The sequence below is a fragment of the Cryptotermes secundus genome, unplaced genomic scaffold (assembly GCF_002891405.2).
Source record: "Cryptotermes secundus unplaced genomic scaffold, Csec_1.0 scaffold304, whole genome shotgun sequence".
NCBI classification, from domain to species: Eukaryota; Metazoa; Arthropoda; class Insecta; order Blattodea; family Kalotermitidae; genus Cryptotermes; species Cryptotermes secundus.
In genome coordinates this window covers 1,708,191-1,727,637 of record NW_019721521.1, presented here as the reverse complement: position 1 = coordinate 1,727,637, position 19,447 = coordinate 1,708,191, and the positions used below count along the sequence as shown (strand labels likewise).

Below are 19,447 nucleotides of genomic sequence, written 5' to 3'. Positions count from 1 at the left end.
AAGACAGCTTATTTTTAAAACTAATTCTGTCCTCTTTATATCTGTTCCCTTCTTATAGCCCCTTGAGTTAGAGCTCAACTTATCTTATGACTGCAGTAAGTTACGAGTAGATTGGTTTGGTTTATGTTGGTTTCTTTTTATTAAAGTGCAGAATATGGCTTAAGTACTCCCACCATGCCATGTTCTAGGGTAATGGAAGCTTTCATTCAAATTCTATTACCTGATAAGCTTTATTTTCTTGAGGCTGGGTAGCCATATCGTTAACAATAACCAGCCATAACTCTGTATATGTGATTGGTACCAGAAGGAATGACCACCTTCATATACCTTCAACACATTTATCATCCTATCAGAGAGGGGTGTATTATTCAGGCGTCAAGCTGTTGAACACTCTGCCATCAAATATCACAGTTTTAAAAAATGATAAAAAGCAATTTAGGTTTGATTTACAAAATTATTTGCAAAGTAATGTATTTTACTCTATTGATGAATCTTTTGACTATGCAAGGGGCTCAAAAGTTAATAGTTAATAAATGGTCTGTGTGTGTGAATTATACATTGTTGAGACTTGCTTGTTGTAAGTGTTGTAGTATGTTTTTGATATGAATTTTAATATTTTATAATATAACTGTTTGGATGATATGACTTGCCAGTGTGTGTGGAATGGCAAGGTGTGAATTTGACAGTGGTTTTTCCATGACCCCTGTGTGTTGTCCTGACAACTTGAGCTATCTGTGTGAGGCCTGATTATGTATTTTATTGGGCCAAGGACGAATGATGTGGAGTGATCAAGAATTTGTAATATGTTACATGTTTTATATCTAGCCCTATGGGGAGATGATTGGATCCACGAAGTGAAAAATAAATGTAAATGTAAATGCAAACCTAATGTTCACAGCTGTAGAAAACTGATTGTGTCAAAATGGTCCCCATCACAGAGTTTCAAGAGATCAGACAAAGTCAGTGACCCTGCTCATGGAAAGCAGTCATAAGTACAATTAGTTTGTTTCATTAATGGCAGTATATTCTTACACTGCAGTGACCAGATGCATTAGTTAGGTTATAATGGTTTATGTAAGGCTGCTGTCTTACTGGTGCGAGCAGTTGTGTGATGTTTGTTAGCTGCGGCATTTATCTGAAGGCAGTTGCTCTCGACACACACAGAAATGACTGATTGAGTAACTAGTAACAAACTTGGGAATAAAAGGAAACCACCTCACTATTGCCATGCAACTGTGCAATTGAAGATTCAGTTATTCAGTATTAGAGGGGGTGGGTTTCCCCATGCACCGCGACTAGTAGTCTATTTTACGTCCCCCTTTAATTTCTGCTGTTGCCATACCCTACCGGTACTGGTGCTCGCTATCCACCCCTTTCTGCCAGTGATGTTGGCCCTCTTCTGGCAGTGGTACCCAATAACTTCCCCATCTACGGGAGACACTGGAAACTACTTGGGCGGAAACTTTTTGCCTAATTTTGCTCAGAGGTCTCCTAGAGACATGAGGATCTTTTATGTGCCGTAAATCTACGACACGGGGCCCACGGCTTAAAGTCCCTCCTGGAGGACTTGTTCCCTGAATTTTTCCGCCCTTAAAAATTCCATGACCTCCGCTGGGTTTGAACCTGTGTACGTTGAGTCATGAGGTGGGAACGTTATGTGCAATTGAAGATAGTAAGAAAGCTGTTTCTCTGATTGTGCGCAGCTATGGTTGTGAAGCCAAAGTTTCAGTTGCATCATTGGTAGAAGGCATATAAAAATTGATGGACAGTTGCAAACACAAGAGATTGCATGACACATGTGACCATGTTCATGCAGTCAGTTGTACCAGTTGAGGCCAAGGGTAGATTACAGTAGTTTATATGCAGTCTTGCAACTCATAAACTTCTAATTCAGTGACGGATATTCAGGGTCACTGTACGAGGATCTTGAGTGCTTGCTCATGAAATCTAACCATTTATGCAATTTTACTGGCCTTATTTCTTCCTTATTCCATTATATCTATAGTAGGCTAAAGCCTTAGATACAGAATTGTGTCAATTTATCTTGCTACTAATATCAAGCAATTGTTAAAAAGACTTATAATATGTGACAGTGTTTGTTTACATCATAATACAATTACTCTCTAACACAGTACACTCAAAATTATCACTTAAAAAATAAAAATTTAAGATAAAAGTTTCCATCAAAAGTAACAGAATATTTTGGTCATATAGCTTTAACATATACAACAAATCCAACATATAAAAACATTCAGTTATAAGTATGGTTAACGTAAATTCATGATGATTATCAATTTACTGTACTACTCAACATCTTATATATTTATATAGCTGTATAATCATTATCTCTTAAAAAATTCATCCAGTGTATAAAAAGAATTTAAATAAATTCCTTTAAATTGTTTTTACACCTATTTATATCATTAGAAGTTACTTTAATTTTATTAGGTAGTGCATTGTAAATCCTTATGGCCATGTGAATTACCCCACTACCATATTTTGCCAAATTTACCTGGCTCATATGTATATACATATTATGTCTAGTATTTATTCCATAGTGATCCATATTTGTATCAAATATTTCTCTATTTTTTACTACAAACATCAGCAGAGAGTATATATACTGTGATCTTAAAGGAAATATATTCATATTCCTAAACCGTTCTCTGCATGACTCTCTGTAGCCACATCCTTTTATTATTCTTATAACTCTCTTTTGTATCTTAAAAACTCTTTCTGCATGTGTTGAGTTACCCCAAAACATTACTCCATATATCATAACAGAATGGAAGTATGAGTAATAAACACTTTTTAATGTTTTTACAGACACCACTGGTTTTACATTTCTTATCATATAACAAGCTGTATTTAGTTTCTTTATTATCTCGTCTATATGTCTGTCCCAAGTTATATCATTTTGGATAGTCAAGCCAAGAAATTTTATGTGATTTGTATTTAATAAAACCGTTCCTAACTGTTCTCTAACTACATTATTTTTTACAGTGAAGTTTATATAATATGTTTTCATTATATTAGATGACATTAAATTTTTTTAAACTAGTCCTCCAACATCCTATATACTTCTTTTATTGTATTTTTAAGTTTTATTGGATTGTTTTGAGAGATCAGAAAACTGGCATCATCAGCAAATAGAATGGGAATACTCTTAGTCTCCAAAATCTTGGGTAGGCCATTTATATATATTGTCACGTGTTGGGTGTGTAACGGGCGACAAATAACTTCACGCCTTATTTGATATAGCGAATTTTATTTCACACTCACTCTTACAGTCACACCATTTACAATCTCACAATTACTGCCATCGGCAGTATCACAAATACTAGACTGCAATTAACTGGTTACTCTTTCTCTAGTAACTGGCTCAATCCTCACTGTCTAATCACTCACTACTAACTGCTCACTGCTGACTAACTCACTCTGAATCAAGACAGAAAACAGTTACGTGATTGGTACCGCTGTTGCTTGACACCGTGTTTGCCGATAGCCTAGCAATGCTGTCAGGATTTGTTTACTGCTGCATAGCAACCGCGGCATCCCTTGGTCACGTCACCACGGGAGGGGGCGAGGTGCTGACTGGCCTATTACTGTAGCAACGGCAACGCTCCGAAGGTGTTAGGTCACCGCTGGCGGGGGAGGGTGTGTCCTACATAGCGCAAATACGTCACAATATTATAAACAGCAGTGGTCCCAGTATTGACCCTTGCGGGACACCATTAGTTACTTTAACCCATTGAGAGTTTACTTTACTACTGTTTGTCCTATTGGAGATAGCAGTTCTCTGTTTTCTATTCAATAGATATGACTTATATAGGTTGTATTGTTTGTCTTTTATTCCATTTATTCAATTCATTTAATAATATATCGTGGCTAACACAATCGAAAGCCTTTTCTAAGTCACAGAAAATCCCACAGACTTGCATTTTTTTATTTAATGAGTCTAGTATTCCAGAGATGTCTATAAATTGTATTTTCAGTCCCTTGATTTTCTCTAAATCCAAACTGGTATTTGCGTGATATACTATTATCATTCAAACGTTTTAACAATCTGCCATGCATTACCTTCTCAAATATCTTACTAACAGATGTCAATATGGATATAGGTCTGTAATTTGATTCTAAGTTTTTATCACCTTTCTTGTATATTGGTACAATTGTAGCACATTTTAATCTGTCTGGGAATATACCCTCATGCATAGCTCTGTTACATAAGTAACTTATAGGTTCACTAATAAAGATTTTACAGGCTTTGAGTATATTATTCAAAATTTCATCATATCCATGGGTTTGACTAGATTTTAGGGACCATATAATCCTTTCTATTTCCCTACTTGTAGTTTTATAGTTTTTATGCTAGGTAGTGGACTCTCAAATGCATCAGTCAAGTATGTCATATAATTTGTAGTTTTAGATTTATTATTTTCACCATTTCCTTTTGTATATTTATGTATATTATCCGCTATACCACTAAAATACCTATTAAATGTTTCAACAATATCATTCAAATTAGTATTCTTTTTACCTTCAATGTCTAAGGTTTGAATATTTTCTCTATTTCCTTTCTTTAACACTTCACTATTTATTATTCTCCAGGCGGTTCTAGCTTTATTTTTTGAATATTTATTTTGTTTATCATATATCATCTTCTTAGCTAGATTTATCACTCTGATTAATATTTTACAATAGTTCTTATAATAGGTGGCTATTATAGGGTTGTTACATTTTTTTTGCTTCAACATATAATATCCTTTTGTTTCTACAAGAAATTCTTATACCAGTGGTAATCCATGATTTCTGTTTATACTTTTGTCTACTTGTTGGAAACAATTCATAAAAATGTCTCAAAAATATATTTAAAAATTGATTAAAACTAGTATTAATGTCATTATTGTTATAGACTAGTTCCCATTTTTCATAACTTAGTTTCATTCTAAATTCTGCCATATTATAATCATTTATAGTTCTTCTTACTAGTATTTAACTATATATAACTACTAAGACATGTTATGCCTTCTTGGTTTGGCATGAATTGAATGATAATAGTTTTCTCATTAACACACAGGACTACTTATTGTAGTGCATTTGTTAAAAGTACATTGTATAAAAGTAGTTTTTATCAAACTCTTAAGTCTAATTTTGTGCACAGAGCAACACTTCATATGGTGGTGATTATTGTAGTTGTGATGTACTTTCTTTCTAGGATGAATACTTTCTCACATCAATTACAAATGATGATGACAGCTCTGATGAAGATGACGAGGAATTAGATGAGTCTGGTAAAAATGATGATGATGGTGATGATGAAGTAGTCTTTGAAGATGATGATGGTGAAGAATCAGGATCTGAAGACAGTGGTGCATCATCCCTGGGAGATGAAATTACAGGTGATGCAGATTATGATTCTGGCAGTGACTACAGTGAATATGGAAGTGAAGAGACTGAGCATGAAGAAGAGGGGGAGGTGGAGGAGGAGGAAGAAGAAGAAGAAGAAGCAGAAGAAAGGAAAAATGATGAAAGTTCGAAGGGGATTAAGGTATCAGATAAGAGTGAGGAAAAAGAGTCTGCTCAATCCAAACCATTATTCAAACTGAAACAGACTACATCCTCAAAAATAAACAAATCCAGTACAAAGCTTTCAAGCACAATATTAAGAAATGGTAATAAGAAGAATGTCATGAATGAGCTGGCACAGGCAGATGAGAACAGGACAATTCAGCAAGCAGATGATGAATATAAGAGCGATACATCAGATGAAGAGGTAGGTTATGATGTAGTATACTTAGGTTTTCATATGAAAATATACAAATATAATGACAAGAAATGGAGAGTAATCTTTACCATTTATTTTCCAGGACATTCGCAATACAGTAGGTAACATTCCTATGAATTGGTATGATGACTATAAACATTTAGGATATGACTGGGATGGCAAGAAAGTTATGAAACCTCTTAAGGAAGATGAACTTGACAGTTTCCTGAAAAGAATGGAGGATCCCAATTTCTGGTAAGTACAAATTAATTTATTCCCATTTGTTTATTCGTTAGACATTTATGAATGCTTTATCAGTTTCACAGTGACAGTTCACTTGTCAATTTATAGATGGGAGAATAATTGTAAATGACAAATTTGGAGAGGTAGGGGTTGTGACATTATAGAGTGGTGTCCTGATGATTACTGCCATGAAGTGAGTCTGAATTCTGTTCTGGCTGGGTTTTGAACTTGGTACATATTGTACCTGCCCTTTTAGCTATCCCTTCATTAGTTTCAGTCCAGGTTAAATCTGACTTGTTTAGCTTAAACACCCTATACCTATCTTGTACAAGTTTTAAAAGTCAGAAGCAAGCAGAATTGGGAGGATTGAGTTCCGTTTATTAGAATCATGCTGCAGGCTATACACTGCTCTAGTTCTAGATTAAAGATGTTTTTCTTGCTTTAGGGTTTATGGCTCATTTCAGTTTTTACCAACTCAACAATGCCTTAAAGGATGCTGTGCCCCACAGAGGGAAGGGAACAGTAATAACTCTTGGCTTCACACCACCCCTTTTTTCCTTGAAGATAAAGTCCTTAGGGAGGTTCCGAGGAGAAATCATAGCAAGGGTTGTGGACAATGAACTTGGAAAGCTATGGATGTTTGAGACATAGTACTGCTTCAGATCCTTGTATGCAGTGCAGTTGGACAGTGGCTCCAGATTACATCGATCACCATGAGTAGTATCTTTTACATAAACATTGGTGTTTATTCTAAGTCAACCAAAACAATCCCAGTCATGATTTACCTGATACTTCATAAGAACCGCATTGACTTGGAATGTGAATAATTAATTTAACAGCAGTGTTCCTTTATTATTCAAATATATTGTCACGTGACAAATAACTTCATGTGGGTCTCGGATTTAGTGAATCTTTACTGGACACTCACTCTTACACTCATTACAATTATTATCAGTTGTAGTATCACTTGGCTTCTGTCTCAGTACTTGATTCTCAGTTCTCTAATACTCAACTTCTGTTTGAGGCCAGGCCCTTTATATAAGGCGCATGTGGACTCAGTAGAGGACACCCCTCGCCAAGGTTCGATCTCACGTGTTCGGCAATCTGTTGCTTCGAGAACGCTCCCTATAGATTACAGAGGTAACGTGTTTTGTCTCATCCGTTGTTACTCAATGACAATTCGTTGGTACGATCTGTCACTGCGGGAACTCCACAGTTTCCGTGTATTTGTTGTTGCGGAAGTGTCCGTTTCGATTGTAGCGGTTGTGGCGGTGATGGATGTAAGGTAACGCGTCACAATATATACTCTAACTGCGAACTGTGACTCATTCTAAGTGTGATTTATTTGTAACTAATTAACCATATACACTTCATATTCCCACTTTGATTTCATTGTTTACACTGCTGTCCAATCCTGTTTATATGCCATGATAACTTATGCTTACCAACTGGCAAGAAAGCAGTCTCTAAAACTAATCCCTGAAGGTTAACTAAGTTAAGGAGGCAACAGTTACAATGTAATTAGTTAGTAAACTGAAATCTGGGTATGCAGTTCCAGTGTAAGTAAATTATTTACATTATCGCTTTTAGATCTGCCTTTCACATTTCACATTTATTATTGTCAGGGGCGGTTGCTGGATGCACAGATGTGTGAGGACTGTATTACATTTATTATTATTCTTAGATCTTGGAATTTCAGTAGGTATATGTAGTTAGCAATAAGTCGGGGTGCACTGTCATAATGTATGCACAAGTCTTTGGCTGCGCCATAGCTCAAGCGGTTAGTCGCTGGCTTCCCACTGCGGTGGTCCAGGTTTGATCCCGGGTCTGGTCAAGTGGGATTTGTGGTGAACAAAGTGGCGCTGGGGCGGGTTTTCTCCGAGTACTTCGGTTTCCCCTGCCAATCTTCATTCCACCAATTGCTCCACAATCACCCTCACCTATCATCTGGGGCTGGCACAAAAGGCCAGTAGTGGCCGCAGTACAAGGGACTTAGTCCCACCCCACTGGCATTTAAAAATAATGCACAAGTCTTTGTGTCTTATTTAAGATTCCTTCCTTCATTCATTTGAGACTTTTGTTTTAGGCGCACTGTGAGAGACCCCCAGACTGGTCAAGATGTTGTGTTGTCTGATGCAGATGTGGATATAATCCAGCGGCTCCAGGCTCAGAAAATTCCAGATGCAAATTTTGATGATGCTGCAGTGAGTATTTTTAATGTTATTGACATATTCGTTTATTTCCAGTTGTTGGTTTTTACTTTGAGTCTTTTTGTTGTATTAGCATTATTCTTCAGTCCTGCATGAAAACATGTTGAGGTCCATTGTTTTGGGCCCCATTGCCCCAGACACTGTTATATTATTGTGGTGTATTTCCTCCATGCCAGAACTGTTGAGCCACAGAAACAGCCATTTATGAGTAATACAAGCACAAAATAATGGAACAATGGTGTTGTGTAACCCACTTCTAGGCAACGGCTTGGTAAACACACTTATGCGCAGGTGCAGTGACATCAGATCCCAGCAGTGCTTAGCTATCACATGACCAGTGTTTTCTGTGTGGTCTGCACTACACAACAATAGAACTACGTTTTCAGCATTGTCCGTGCTGCGGTTATATAACACAAGTCTGCTTCCAGCTGAGAAGAGTCCAGAAAAGTTTTTCAGTTGAGTTCTGAGGTTCCATGGTGATTGAACAAGAAATGGCAAAAAGACTTCATAGCGATTTGAAGTGCTAGTTTCTGTGTTTAGATCCGTTGGTAGGAGATGACTAGTGGAGACTGAGAATCCCAGCATATTTGCAATGATGAACTGTAAATTGTGTAACTCAGCGATAGCGCTGTATTAATTGTAATTAAGAGAAACTGTAACCGAAGGGCCAGTAAATCCAATCACCCAAACTAGAACCTGTTAATTTGGACACACGTACCCCCTAAACATGACAATATTGTACATGCACTTCTGTTGCAGTTTTGAAGGAGTTTTGTTCTTAATATTTTCATTTATAGTTCTCCATTTGGGAGATGTCTGATATTAGCTTTTGAAATATTCACATCAACATCAGCTATTAATATTACTGAAGTTAACACTGTTTAATGTTGCAAAATTGATTTTGGTGTAAAATTCCTTTGTATTCCCTTCCCCCTCTGGAATCCTTAACTGTGCCCCACATGTTAAAGACAGGATCTTAGAATGAAAGACCAACGTAATATCAGGAAAACAATTACTTCATGATGTATGTGCTGAAAAGTAAAAATAACAGATATAATACCCAAGTCAAAGTAATACATAGTATGTTTTTATGCAAATAAGATCTGATGGTAGTATATTAATACAGTTTCTGACTTCTTAGACATAATCCATTGTCTTGTTTTTTATTCAAAAACAATGTTTTAGTGGTCTCCAAAACGTTGTTTTCAAATAAAAAAACAGGATGGATGTTATACAAAGAGTCAATAATTATATATTTTTATGTGTTGATATAAAGGTTGCTGATAACAGACCTGACTTGTCTCTATCTGATTAAACTAAAATATACAGTATCACTTTTGTATGTGTTACAGCCTTGGGTGGAATGGTTTACATCAGAAGTCATGCAGACTCCAATTGTTCGAGTTCCTGATCACAAACGCTCATTTTTGCCAAGTAGAATTGAGGCAAGGAAGGTAGCAAAGATGGTACATGCAATAAAGATGGGATGGATGAAACCTCAAGAGGAGAAGAAAAAGAGTTATGAACCTAAATTTTTCATGTTGTGGCAAACTGATGAAGGAGTGGAGCACATGAGGCGCATTCAGAACCACATCCCTGCTCCAAAACGTCATCTTCCAGGTCATGCTGAATCTTACAACCCCCCACCTGAATACCTCTTTGACAAAAGAGAGGTAATTATGTTCAACAATGGAGTATATTTTTCAATTGCAGTTTTAGTGACTAAGTTGTTACAGATATAGGTACGTAAGCGGCCTCTGTAGTCTAGGGGTAACGTTCCCACCTCATGACTCAAGGTACGCGGGTTCAAACCCGACGGAGGTCGTGGAATTTTTAAGGGCGGAAAAATTCAGGGAACAAGTCCTCCGGGAGGGACTTTAAGCCGTGGGTCCCGTGTCGTAGATTTACGGCATGTAAAAGATCCTCATGTCTCTAGGAGACCTCTGAGCTAAATTAGGTAAAAAGTTTCCTGCCCGAGTAGTTTCCAATGCCTCCAGTAGATGGGGAAGCATCGGGTACCGCTGGCTGAACGGGGCTGATAGCGAGCACCAGTACCGGCAGGTATGGAGACTGGTAGAATATCAAAGGGGGACGTACAATGGCCTATTAGTCGTAGTGCATGGGGAAACCCACCTCCAATAATGACGACGACGACGACAGGCACGTAACTTGTCTAAGATTGAGAAATCAGAAGTAATTCCTTATGAAGAATTTTTGATCATTCATGTATGTTGGAGTGACAGTACATGACGACGTTACAGCAGGGAAGTGTGTGTTTAATTGTTAGATGTTATATACACATTCTGAAAATGCTGCATTACAAAAACGGGTAAGTGATAGAAAGTAATTCTGCTCCATTCAAATGATTCAATAGTGCTGGAATGCTGCTTTGTAATCAACACTCGTGTAAATCTATTTTATCAAGGTTTTATAATGTAAAAAGTGAATGAACTGTTACATTCTAGTTGGTTAAGTTTTTCCTTATATTTCTGAAATTAATCTAGGATTTAATTCCAGATTAAAGAATATCTGTTTGAACATTATAAATGTACAGCTTTTCACCCTTGTTAGTGTTTGGGTAACAAAGTTTTGCCAGGGAGTATACTGAAACACAATTTCTTGTAGGGGCACTGTTTTCTCTTTGTTTCTTTTCTGTCTAGAATAAAGTACTGTACTTATGAAGTTTTTCATGTTGAAACAGCTCAAGGAGTGGAACAAACTAAGAACAACACCTTGGAAGAGGAAACTTCACTTTATTCCCCAGAAATACAACTCTTTACGTGCAGTTCCAGCTTACGACCGTTTTGTCAATGAAAGGTTCCAACGTTGTCTTGATTTGTACTTGTGTCCTAGAGCCAGGAAAATGAGGGTTTGTATCATCTGTACAAGATGTTGCTCTAATTTTGCTATCCATGCGTATATGGAATGGAAAATACCTATATACCACAAGCCCAAAATTTCTCTAATTGTCATTACCATGATTGTGGCATGTAACTTTGTAGCTTGTTTTTCTGTGAGTGTCTTGATGCTTGATAATACCATAATGCCAATATGTTCCTATTCCCATCTCCTTTTGTGTCTCCTCTACTTTGCTGTGCTTATATGCAGACAAAGTAGTTCCAGTGTGAATAAATTACTATAATAGACTGAATTGAAGTAACACTCTGGTAGCGTAACCCAGAGGTTTATCACTGCTAATACCAAACACCACTACTGAATATGATCCTGAGTCAGTTTTGTTCACCTCCCACCCTCACAAGCCACGTTATTGTCACTGCCCCATTTCTGTCTTGATTTTCCAAGTGCCATTTTCCAAGCTTTCCAACCAGAATGCTCTATGCATTCATTCCTTATCATTCCATCCTAACCACAACTCATTCCGTTGTAGCCTCCTAGATTTCTCTGCCCATCAGTACTATGTGACATGTGTAATCCATGAAATTACTTATTATGTGATATCCTAAACTGTCCATTTACTTCATCTTTCATAGATAAATATTTTCCTGAGCACTTCATTTTCAAACATTTGTAATTTATATTTTTTTCTCAGATATTCATACCCATTCATTCATCCATCAGTAATCTGTCAGACGACAGGTCCACAGTCTCTTCCAAAACAGTTCCTCCACTTGATGTGATCTAGAGCGCTCTCCTTCAAATGAAAATATCCTCTTCTGTCCCCAAGGTCATCCAGCATCTTCTTACGTCTTCTTCCTCGTCTTCTGGTCACTTCTATCCGCCCCTTTATCTTTCCTTCAATAACTTCTTTTAGAAGGCAGTTACTGTGTAAGATATGACCAATCCAATTAGCCTTCCGTTTTCTTATTTCGTGTAGGATATTCCTCTGCTCACTGACTCAAAATAACACATATTCATTTCTCACATAATCGGTCCAACTGATCTTCTCCATCCTTCTCCAATACCACATTTTGAAGCTTTCCAGGTGTTTCTGATCTACTGCCCTAAGTGTCCAAGTTTCAGCCCATACAAAACCATGCTCCAAATGTAGCATTTCACTATTCATACCCATATCAATTTAATATGTAAAAGCTGAAGAGGTGTAGCTAAAATATTTTAATTCTCTTCAGTCACTTTTCTGGGACAAGCCCCACTGTAATGGGGATGTCGTGTGTTGTACCATGGAAGATGTCTAATGATATGTGAAATCCACTGTGTTATGGAAGGTCAGGAGAGTTTAAATATGGATATTCAAAACTAAGGTCACTTTTTTGTGTGTTCAGATCTCTTTATATGTCACATAACTTTATTAATTTATTTTGCAGTTGACTATTCAACCTGAAGATTTATTGCCTCAGTTGCCAAACCCTAAGGATCTGCAGCCATTCCCAACTGTTATGTCCATGGTATATGAGGGTCATACAGATATGGTTCGTTCCATAACTGTTGAATCTAAAGGGCAGTACATGGTCTCTGGATCTGATGACCTAACTGTTAAAGGTAAAATGTCAGTTAACCAACTAATTAATTTGCATATTTTAGTATTAGGGGTAAGACTTGGAATAACTGGTCTGAACAGTCAAGGGTATTAACTATTTGCAAAGTTTTATTTATATGAGTCTACAAAAATATGTAATTCAAACTGTTCACAGACTTTTTTGGGTCCTGTTCAAGTTTAAAATTTAAAATAGAGGAACAGTATTGTTACCATCTGTTAAGGTACTTAAATAATCTCCACTTAAACCTGTATTAGTTTTTCTAAAATTTAATATGTATGCCTAATGTACTAGTAAAATTTATTACTGAAATGCCAGTTTGAGAAACCAATATAGGACCTAAATTTGGACGCATATCTCCATGTTATATTTACAGGTTCTGACAAAAGTCAATAATCACATTTCGTAATAAAGTACAAACACATGATTCTTTTTGACAATGTCAGCCACTGGTGGTAACTGCTTTACGTGGGAAAAATATAACGTTTAAGAATGTATACTCTTTGGGTGAAAAGTCCAGGCAGATCCTTGTATTTACTTGTTTATTTATTGTTTATTTAACCTTTAAACGCTGGACTTTTCAAATGGTGTTAGCTCGAGTTGGCTGGAGTTTATTTAAATGCCCATTGCTGCTCTTAGTATAAATGTCCATTCCTGTTATGATATTTACTTTGTATTTAAAAACGCTGTATCTAATTTTTATGATAAATAAATGGAACAAAGTTAGTTTTTATCAGCAAAGAGTGTAGTGTTGAATATTATAATGTAAGATTTTAAAATATTTAGACAAAATGTTGTACTTTATTCTTAATTTTTTCTTGTAATTTTGATGCATACTGTAATAATTGTTTCCAGCTTTTTCACATTTTTCTACATTATAAATCATTCCTGCTTGTAACAGTTGAAATATTTTCACATTCTCTGGTGCCATGAAACAGCTGCAGGCAATAAAATCATTTGGGTCTCTGTTTGCAAATTTCACATTTTTGTTAGTCTTCACATATTTGGGTTTTTTGACTGAAGGACAGAAATGTGAAAGCATGGCAGTACAGGAAAGGCTAGAAGGAAAGATCTTTGTTCCCAACTTCAGTAATAAGCCCTTCCATTGTATCTGCAAGAAAATGTTGCCTTTTCTAAAGTGGCAAACAAACACTTGCATGGCAGCTGAGATACTAGGTGAATTGAAATATAATATTATATTTCAGCATCCTGTTACACTCACACAATATATATGGATAAATACCGTCTTAAGTGCAACAAATTTTTATTGTAGTTTTTACTTCTTTTCCTCCTCCACACTACATGTTTCGGCCCTAAATGGCCATCATCAGGTGTGTATCACTCACGTAGCTGTTACACTGCTTTTTAAAATTTAAAATTACCAGTCTTTCTAATTGTATAAAATCTTTGTTAATCTACACGCGTCGATTTGATTTTTAAATTAGCACTTTTTAAAACTTAATTCAAGTTAAAATGTCTATAAGATCTCTGTTCTTTCTTTTNAAAAGATAAGCAGCGACACACACAGAGAGCGCCTACACTGAACAACACATGAACAACGATAAAAACAAGAAGTGGCCGCTGCAGCACCGTAGATATAGGGCATGTACCCTGAAAAAATTTTAACTAAAAATTGAAAAAGAAAGAACAGAGATCTTATAGACATTTTAACTTGAATTAAGTTTTAAAAAGTGCTAATTTAAAAATCAAATCGACGCGTGTAGATTAACAAAGATTTTATACAATTAGAAAGACTGGTAATTGTAAATTTTAAAAAGCAGTGTAACAGCTACGTGAGTGATACACACCTGATGATGGCCATTTAGGGCCGAAACATGTAGTGTGGAGGAGGAAAAGAAGTAAAAACTACAATAAAAATTTGTTGCACTTAAGACGGTATTTATCCATATATATTGAATTGAAATATCCTTGAAACTATATTACATAAGGTTTGAATTGGGTGCTGTGTGAAAATTCATGTTTGTACATCTTCTTACCCTCTTTTGTTTACTTATGTTATTATAATAACAGATGGCCTCATTTTATTTTCTCTGTGATTTGCCACATTTACCTGACTATAAAATGAGATTCTATAGGCACTTCTGCTCCCCTGTAGAGCACCTGTTAAATATGCTCTCTCTGTATCTGTTTGCATGAACACACAAACTGCTGAATGGATTCTCATGTCTATGTCATTTCAGTGTGGGAGATATCTACTGGACGTTGCCTTCGTACAATTCCTGTGGGTGGTGTAGTTCGGTCTGTTAGTTGGTGTCCAAATCAGGCTCTGGCACTAATCGCCGTTGCAGCAGATCGTAAAGTTCTCTTGGTTAACCCAGGGGTAGGGGATCATTTGGTATGTTCTAAGACGGACGTGCTACTGGAGGAGGCACCAGAACAGGATGTTGTTGGTAAGGATTGAGCTTACATTATGAGTATTCCTCATTAAGATAGCTTCAGCTCTGTGATATTCATATCTTTTGACCCTTCTCTCATTCCTGTTTAATGTGCACCCATTCATCATGTTTTATTGGTAGGGCAATTAATTTTGTTTTATTGTGAATTATTTTCACTAATGAAATTAGACTGTAAAGAATTTCACCCAACTGTAAATTCAGAAGATACTAATCTGTAATTTCTTATGCCCTTCCTAATGAAATTCTGGCATAAACTTAGTTTCTTTTTACAATATACACGTAAATCTGTTCCATGAAAACCTTATGTCTCAAAATTGGAGCTGAACATCCGTTCATAGGACCTGAACCAGCCTGTGGCATCTCTATAGGAGTTGCCAGAGAGGCAATCAGGGACTGGACAAACATGCAACACAAATACTGGGGATCCTTGACTGGACTCAGGCAAGAAAAGGGACTCATATGAGGAACCTCTACTAAAAGAGCGAAGGAACTGTTGAAGTTAAGCAGGAACCACCTACGATGGGTGGCGGGACTACTTACAGGACACTGTCACCTCAAAGGACACCTGTTCAAACTGGGACTAAGTGATAGTCCCATTTGTGAGAGGTGTCAAGAAGAAAACGAAACAGCCACACATATCCTGTGTGAATGTGAGGCCTTAGCTTATTTAAGATTGCGCCAATTGGGTCAATATTTTATTGAACCAAGTGACTATTTTGATGCCCCCATGTACAAAATCCTGTGCTTCATTCGAAGCACGGGTTTTACCGCCCTCACGATGGGCGTCACTTATTTGGCCGCCCTCACATTTGGTGTCACTTTCATCCGCTGCTTCCTTGTTGCTGTTTGGTTCAGGGTAGGGTGTGGGATTACTCTGAATTTGGATTTGTATGGACGCCAGTGGACTTGGGTGAAATCCATGAATTTGGAACGGGGAAAACAAAAGTGGGGTTATGGATAGGCAGACGTTTGGGGTTCCGACTGCTTAGACTGTAGGACGAGATTCTGTCTCAGGGCGACTTCTGGGCCTTGCTCACACAAGGAGAGAGAAAACACTTAAAACTCACACTTCACTCAACACTGTTGCTCTTTATTGTAGATATGAGCTAGAATTACACATTACAAGGCGGTAGCACTTTGAATTTGTATGCCGGACTAGGCCAACACCGATTTAACATCTGGGAGGTTACTCCTGACTCCTGTTATTCCCTTTTTACGACTCACTCCTGTTACTCCCTTTTGATGACTGACTGCTCTGGAGAGGCAGAAGTCCTGACAGAAAGCAGGAACGCCTGGTTTTCTCTCCTCTGAAATTTTGCTGATTTGGGTGTTTCTCTCATTTGCATTCAGCCAATCCCTAACAAGATCCATGTTAATTTGGGCCTAAGTACAAGACGGTCCTTCTGACAGCTCTCAAATAAATGAAGGTACGCTAACGATCGCTCGGTACGCCCCTCCGAAAATTATTGCGACTCGTATCTGTCGAGTCTCAAATTTTCAAAGACTCGCACCGTCGAAGTTAAGCATTGAAATTCCCAGAAAACACAGCGGGATACTTCCTGCTCCATTCTGGGTTTTCAAGTGACCTGCAGCTTGCTTGTCCCTCAGAAAGACCAGATGTCGTCCTTGGCGTCTACTGGTGCTGGGGTCAATTCTGTATCATCGTTTGTTAACAGTAGTACAGTTCGTTTACATGTAGTACATTGTAATTAGGAATGTAAATCAACAACATTGCTGAGGTTCCTGCATGGTGCGGTTACACGAGACTGCTGAGGGGATAATCAGTAAAGGGGAAGCACAATAGACCACTACAGGTCGCGGTGCAAGGGCCGAAAAAGGCCAACCCCTCATACATTCATTCATTCATTCATTGTGTCTCAAATGATGTATCTTTAATTGAACTTGCAGTTTCCCTTTCAGTAACTAATCCATGCTTTTCTTTTTTGGCACAAATTTTTGGGAAATTTTGATGTAATAATTGACATGATTTTCTGTTCCATGGGGAACTGCTCATAGTGTGCTTCTTATAATACTAAGAATGAAATTGTACTATTCAGACTCATATGGATGGAAATGTGATTGTATAATTCAGACTGCTACATAAATTTAATGGGGGCATGCGGTAGCGTAGTCGGTTGAGGTACTATGCTATAAGCCGGAAGGTCATGGGATCGAATCCCGATGAGGTGGATTTTTTCAATTTACCTAATCCTTCCAGCTGGACTATGGCCGTGAGGCCGACTCAGCCTCTAACAGAAATGAATACCAGTAATATTCCTGGGGGTAAAGGGCGGCCGGTGTGTAAGACAACCTCACTGCCATCTGTGAGCCGATCGTCTAGAAAATGTGAGAGGCTCAGCGTCTCACAACCCTATGGGCCTCCATGGCCTGTTACAGGGATACCTCAACTTTTTACTTTTTTTTACATAAATTTAATACTGTGGATGTAAAGAATTCCTAATAAGGAACAAATTGCTCATAGTTTCCGTAGGACTTCATATTGTCTTACATATGGAAAAACTTTGTCCCACATTGTAGTTACTGATTAAGAGTTTAATTTGAAATGTAGTATTAATGAAGGGTTAATCCAAAGGGGAAGCACAATAAGGTCGCAGTGCGAGGGCCGAATTTTATGGCCCTCCCCTTACACACACACACACACACACACATACATACATACATACTGATTAATAGGATAATTGCTTTCATTCCAGTGTCAGAAAGGGTGAAGACAGCTGTACAGTGGGAACAGGCCTCTGAAGATGTTTGGAAGAATGGGATTCGTGTTATAATCAATCACTTCAAGGAAGTAAAACAGGTAACTTCTAGAAAAAGACAATAATCATTGCAGGAAAAATCAGTCTGCTGTGATTGTTCATTATGTTAGGATGTTATTCAGCATGATTATAAATCTTATCACAAATTATCGAACTGCCCAGGTGGAAGATTGATGATTGTTGTGAGTAGTCTGGCCACAGGAATTTGGACTGCTAGCTTAATCAGCAGGCCTGTATCTTTACATATGACAAATGAAACTTACTGAGTTTAAAGCAGTTGCTGGAAATGCTCTCTGTTGTTGTTTTTGTTGTTGTTAGGAGAATGTTGAAGTGTAGCACCAGTTTTGTCATTACTGGACAAAGGAAGTAGCTGAATGGCCGCGCCATAGCTCAAGCGGTTAGTTGCTGGCTTTCCACCGTGGCGGCCCGGGTTCGATCCCTGGTCTGGTCAAGTGGGATTTGTGGTGGACAAAGTGGCACTGGGGCAGGTTTTCTCCGAATACTTTGGTTTCCCCTGCCAATCATCATTCCACCAATTGCTCCAGAATCACCTTCACTTATCATCTGGGGCTGGTACAATAGGCCAGAAGTGGCCACAGTACAAGGGATGTAGTACCACCCCCACTAGCAATAGAAAAAATAAGTAGCTGAATCAAAATTACAAATGCACACTGGAGAGAAAATGAATGAAATTGGTGCTAGGTGGGAACATTCCTCTTGAAAATCTTTCAGATGCCTTGTAGAGGAGAGCAGGGTTTCAGGGTTTACATTTACTCTATTTGTGAAAAGGAACTTCCAGCATCTGCTGTAGTCTAGGGAAATTTTATTTGTACTGTATTATGATACAGGCACATCAGTTCCGCTAGTAGTCTGAATCATTGTAACCAGAAAGATTTAGGAGCATTGTTCCATCTGGGTGGCTCGTTAATTTGCGAGAAAGTTGTAAGATGATGGCATTGCAGTACTGTTATAGAATTTCCTCTTATGTAGGTCGCATGGCATGGGAGAGGGGACTACTTTGCTACTGTAATGCCTGAAGGACAAAATCGTTCGGTGATAATCCATCAGTTATCAAAGCGACGATCACAGGTTCCATTCAGCAAATCAAAAGGCTTGGTGCAGTGTGTGCTGTTCCATCCTATACGCCCATTTTTCTTTGTTGCGGTAAGACACAGCATTTCCCTACTTTGAAATTATTTATAGTATGAGGTGTGTTAACAAAGTAATGAGATTAATTTTACAGTGTGAGAACTGGGAATACTGTGGCGCTGAGACCACTATGAGATGATAGCTACATACCTCTTGTACCTTCAGTCCAAGTTTGAACTTGCTAGCATGAACACATGTGTGCAAAGGTGGTTCCAAAAATTTCAGTGACGATCAAGAAGTGTGTTGAAACAAAGCGTAGGCAGAAATGCTTCAACAGCTCAGAACTGAATCAGGTCATAACAGGTGACAGTGGTTGGTTTTTCAAAAATGATCCTGAAACCAAGAGGCAGACTCTGGAATGGCACACACCACAGTCTCCAAGTCCCAAGTAAGCTTGCATGAGCAAATGAAAAATCAAGACAATGGTCAT

At 37.7% G+C, this 19,447-nt stretch overlaps 1 protein-coding gene across 2 annotated transcripts in view; it reads left to right on the top strand.

Annotated features, from left to right (window-relative positions):
* Positions 1 to 19,447, top strand: part of LOC111875447 (ribosome biogenesis protein BOP1 homolog) — a 29,812-nt gene that overhangs the window by 1,548 nt on the left and 8,817 nt on the right. For both annotated transcript variants that reach the window (XM_023871706.2, XM_023871704.2), the window contains exons 2-10: positions 5,219 to 5,776; positions 5,871 to 6,022; positions 8,097 to 8,214; positions 9,573 to 9,893; positions 10,922 to 11,089; positions 12,504 to 12,678; positions 14,876 to 15,085; positions 17,806 to 17,909; positions 18,859 to 19,032. In XM_023871706.2, coding sequence (XP_023727474.1) covers positions 5,219 to 5,776; positions 5,871 to 6,022; positions 8,097 to 8,214; positions 9,573 to 9,893; positions 10,922 to 11,089; positions 12,504 to 12,678; positions 14,876 to 15,085; positions 17,806 to 17,909; positions 18,859 to 19,032 — 1,980 coding nt within the window. The remainder of the gene's footprint in view (positions 1 to 5,218; positions 5,777 to 5,870; positions 6,023 to 8,096; positions 8,215 to 9,572; positions 9,894 to 10,921; positions 11,090 to 12,503; positions 12,679 to 14,875; positions 15,086 to 17,805; positions 17,910 to 18,858; positions 19,033 to 19,447) is intronic.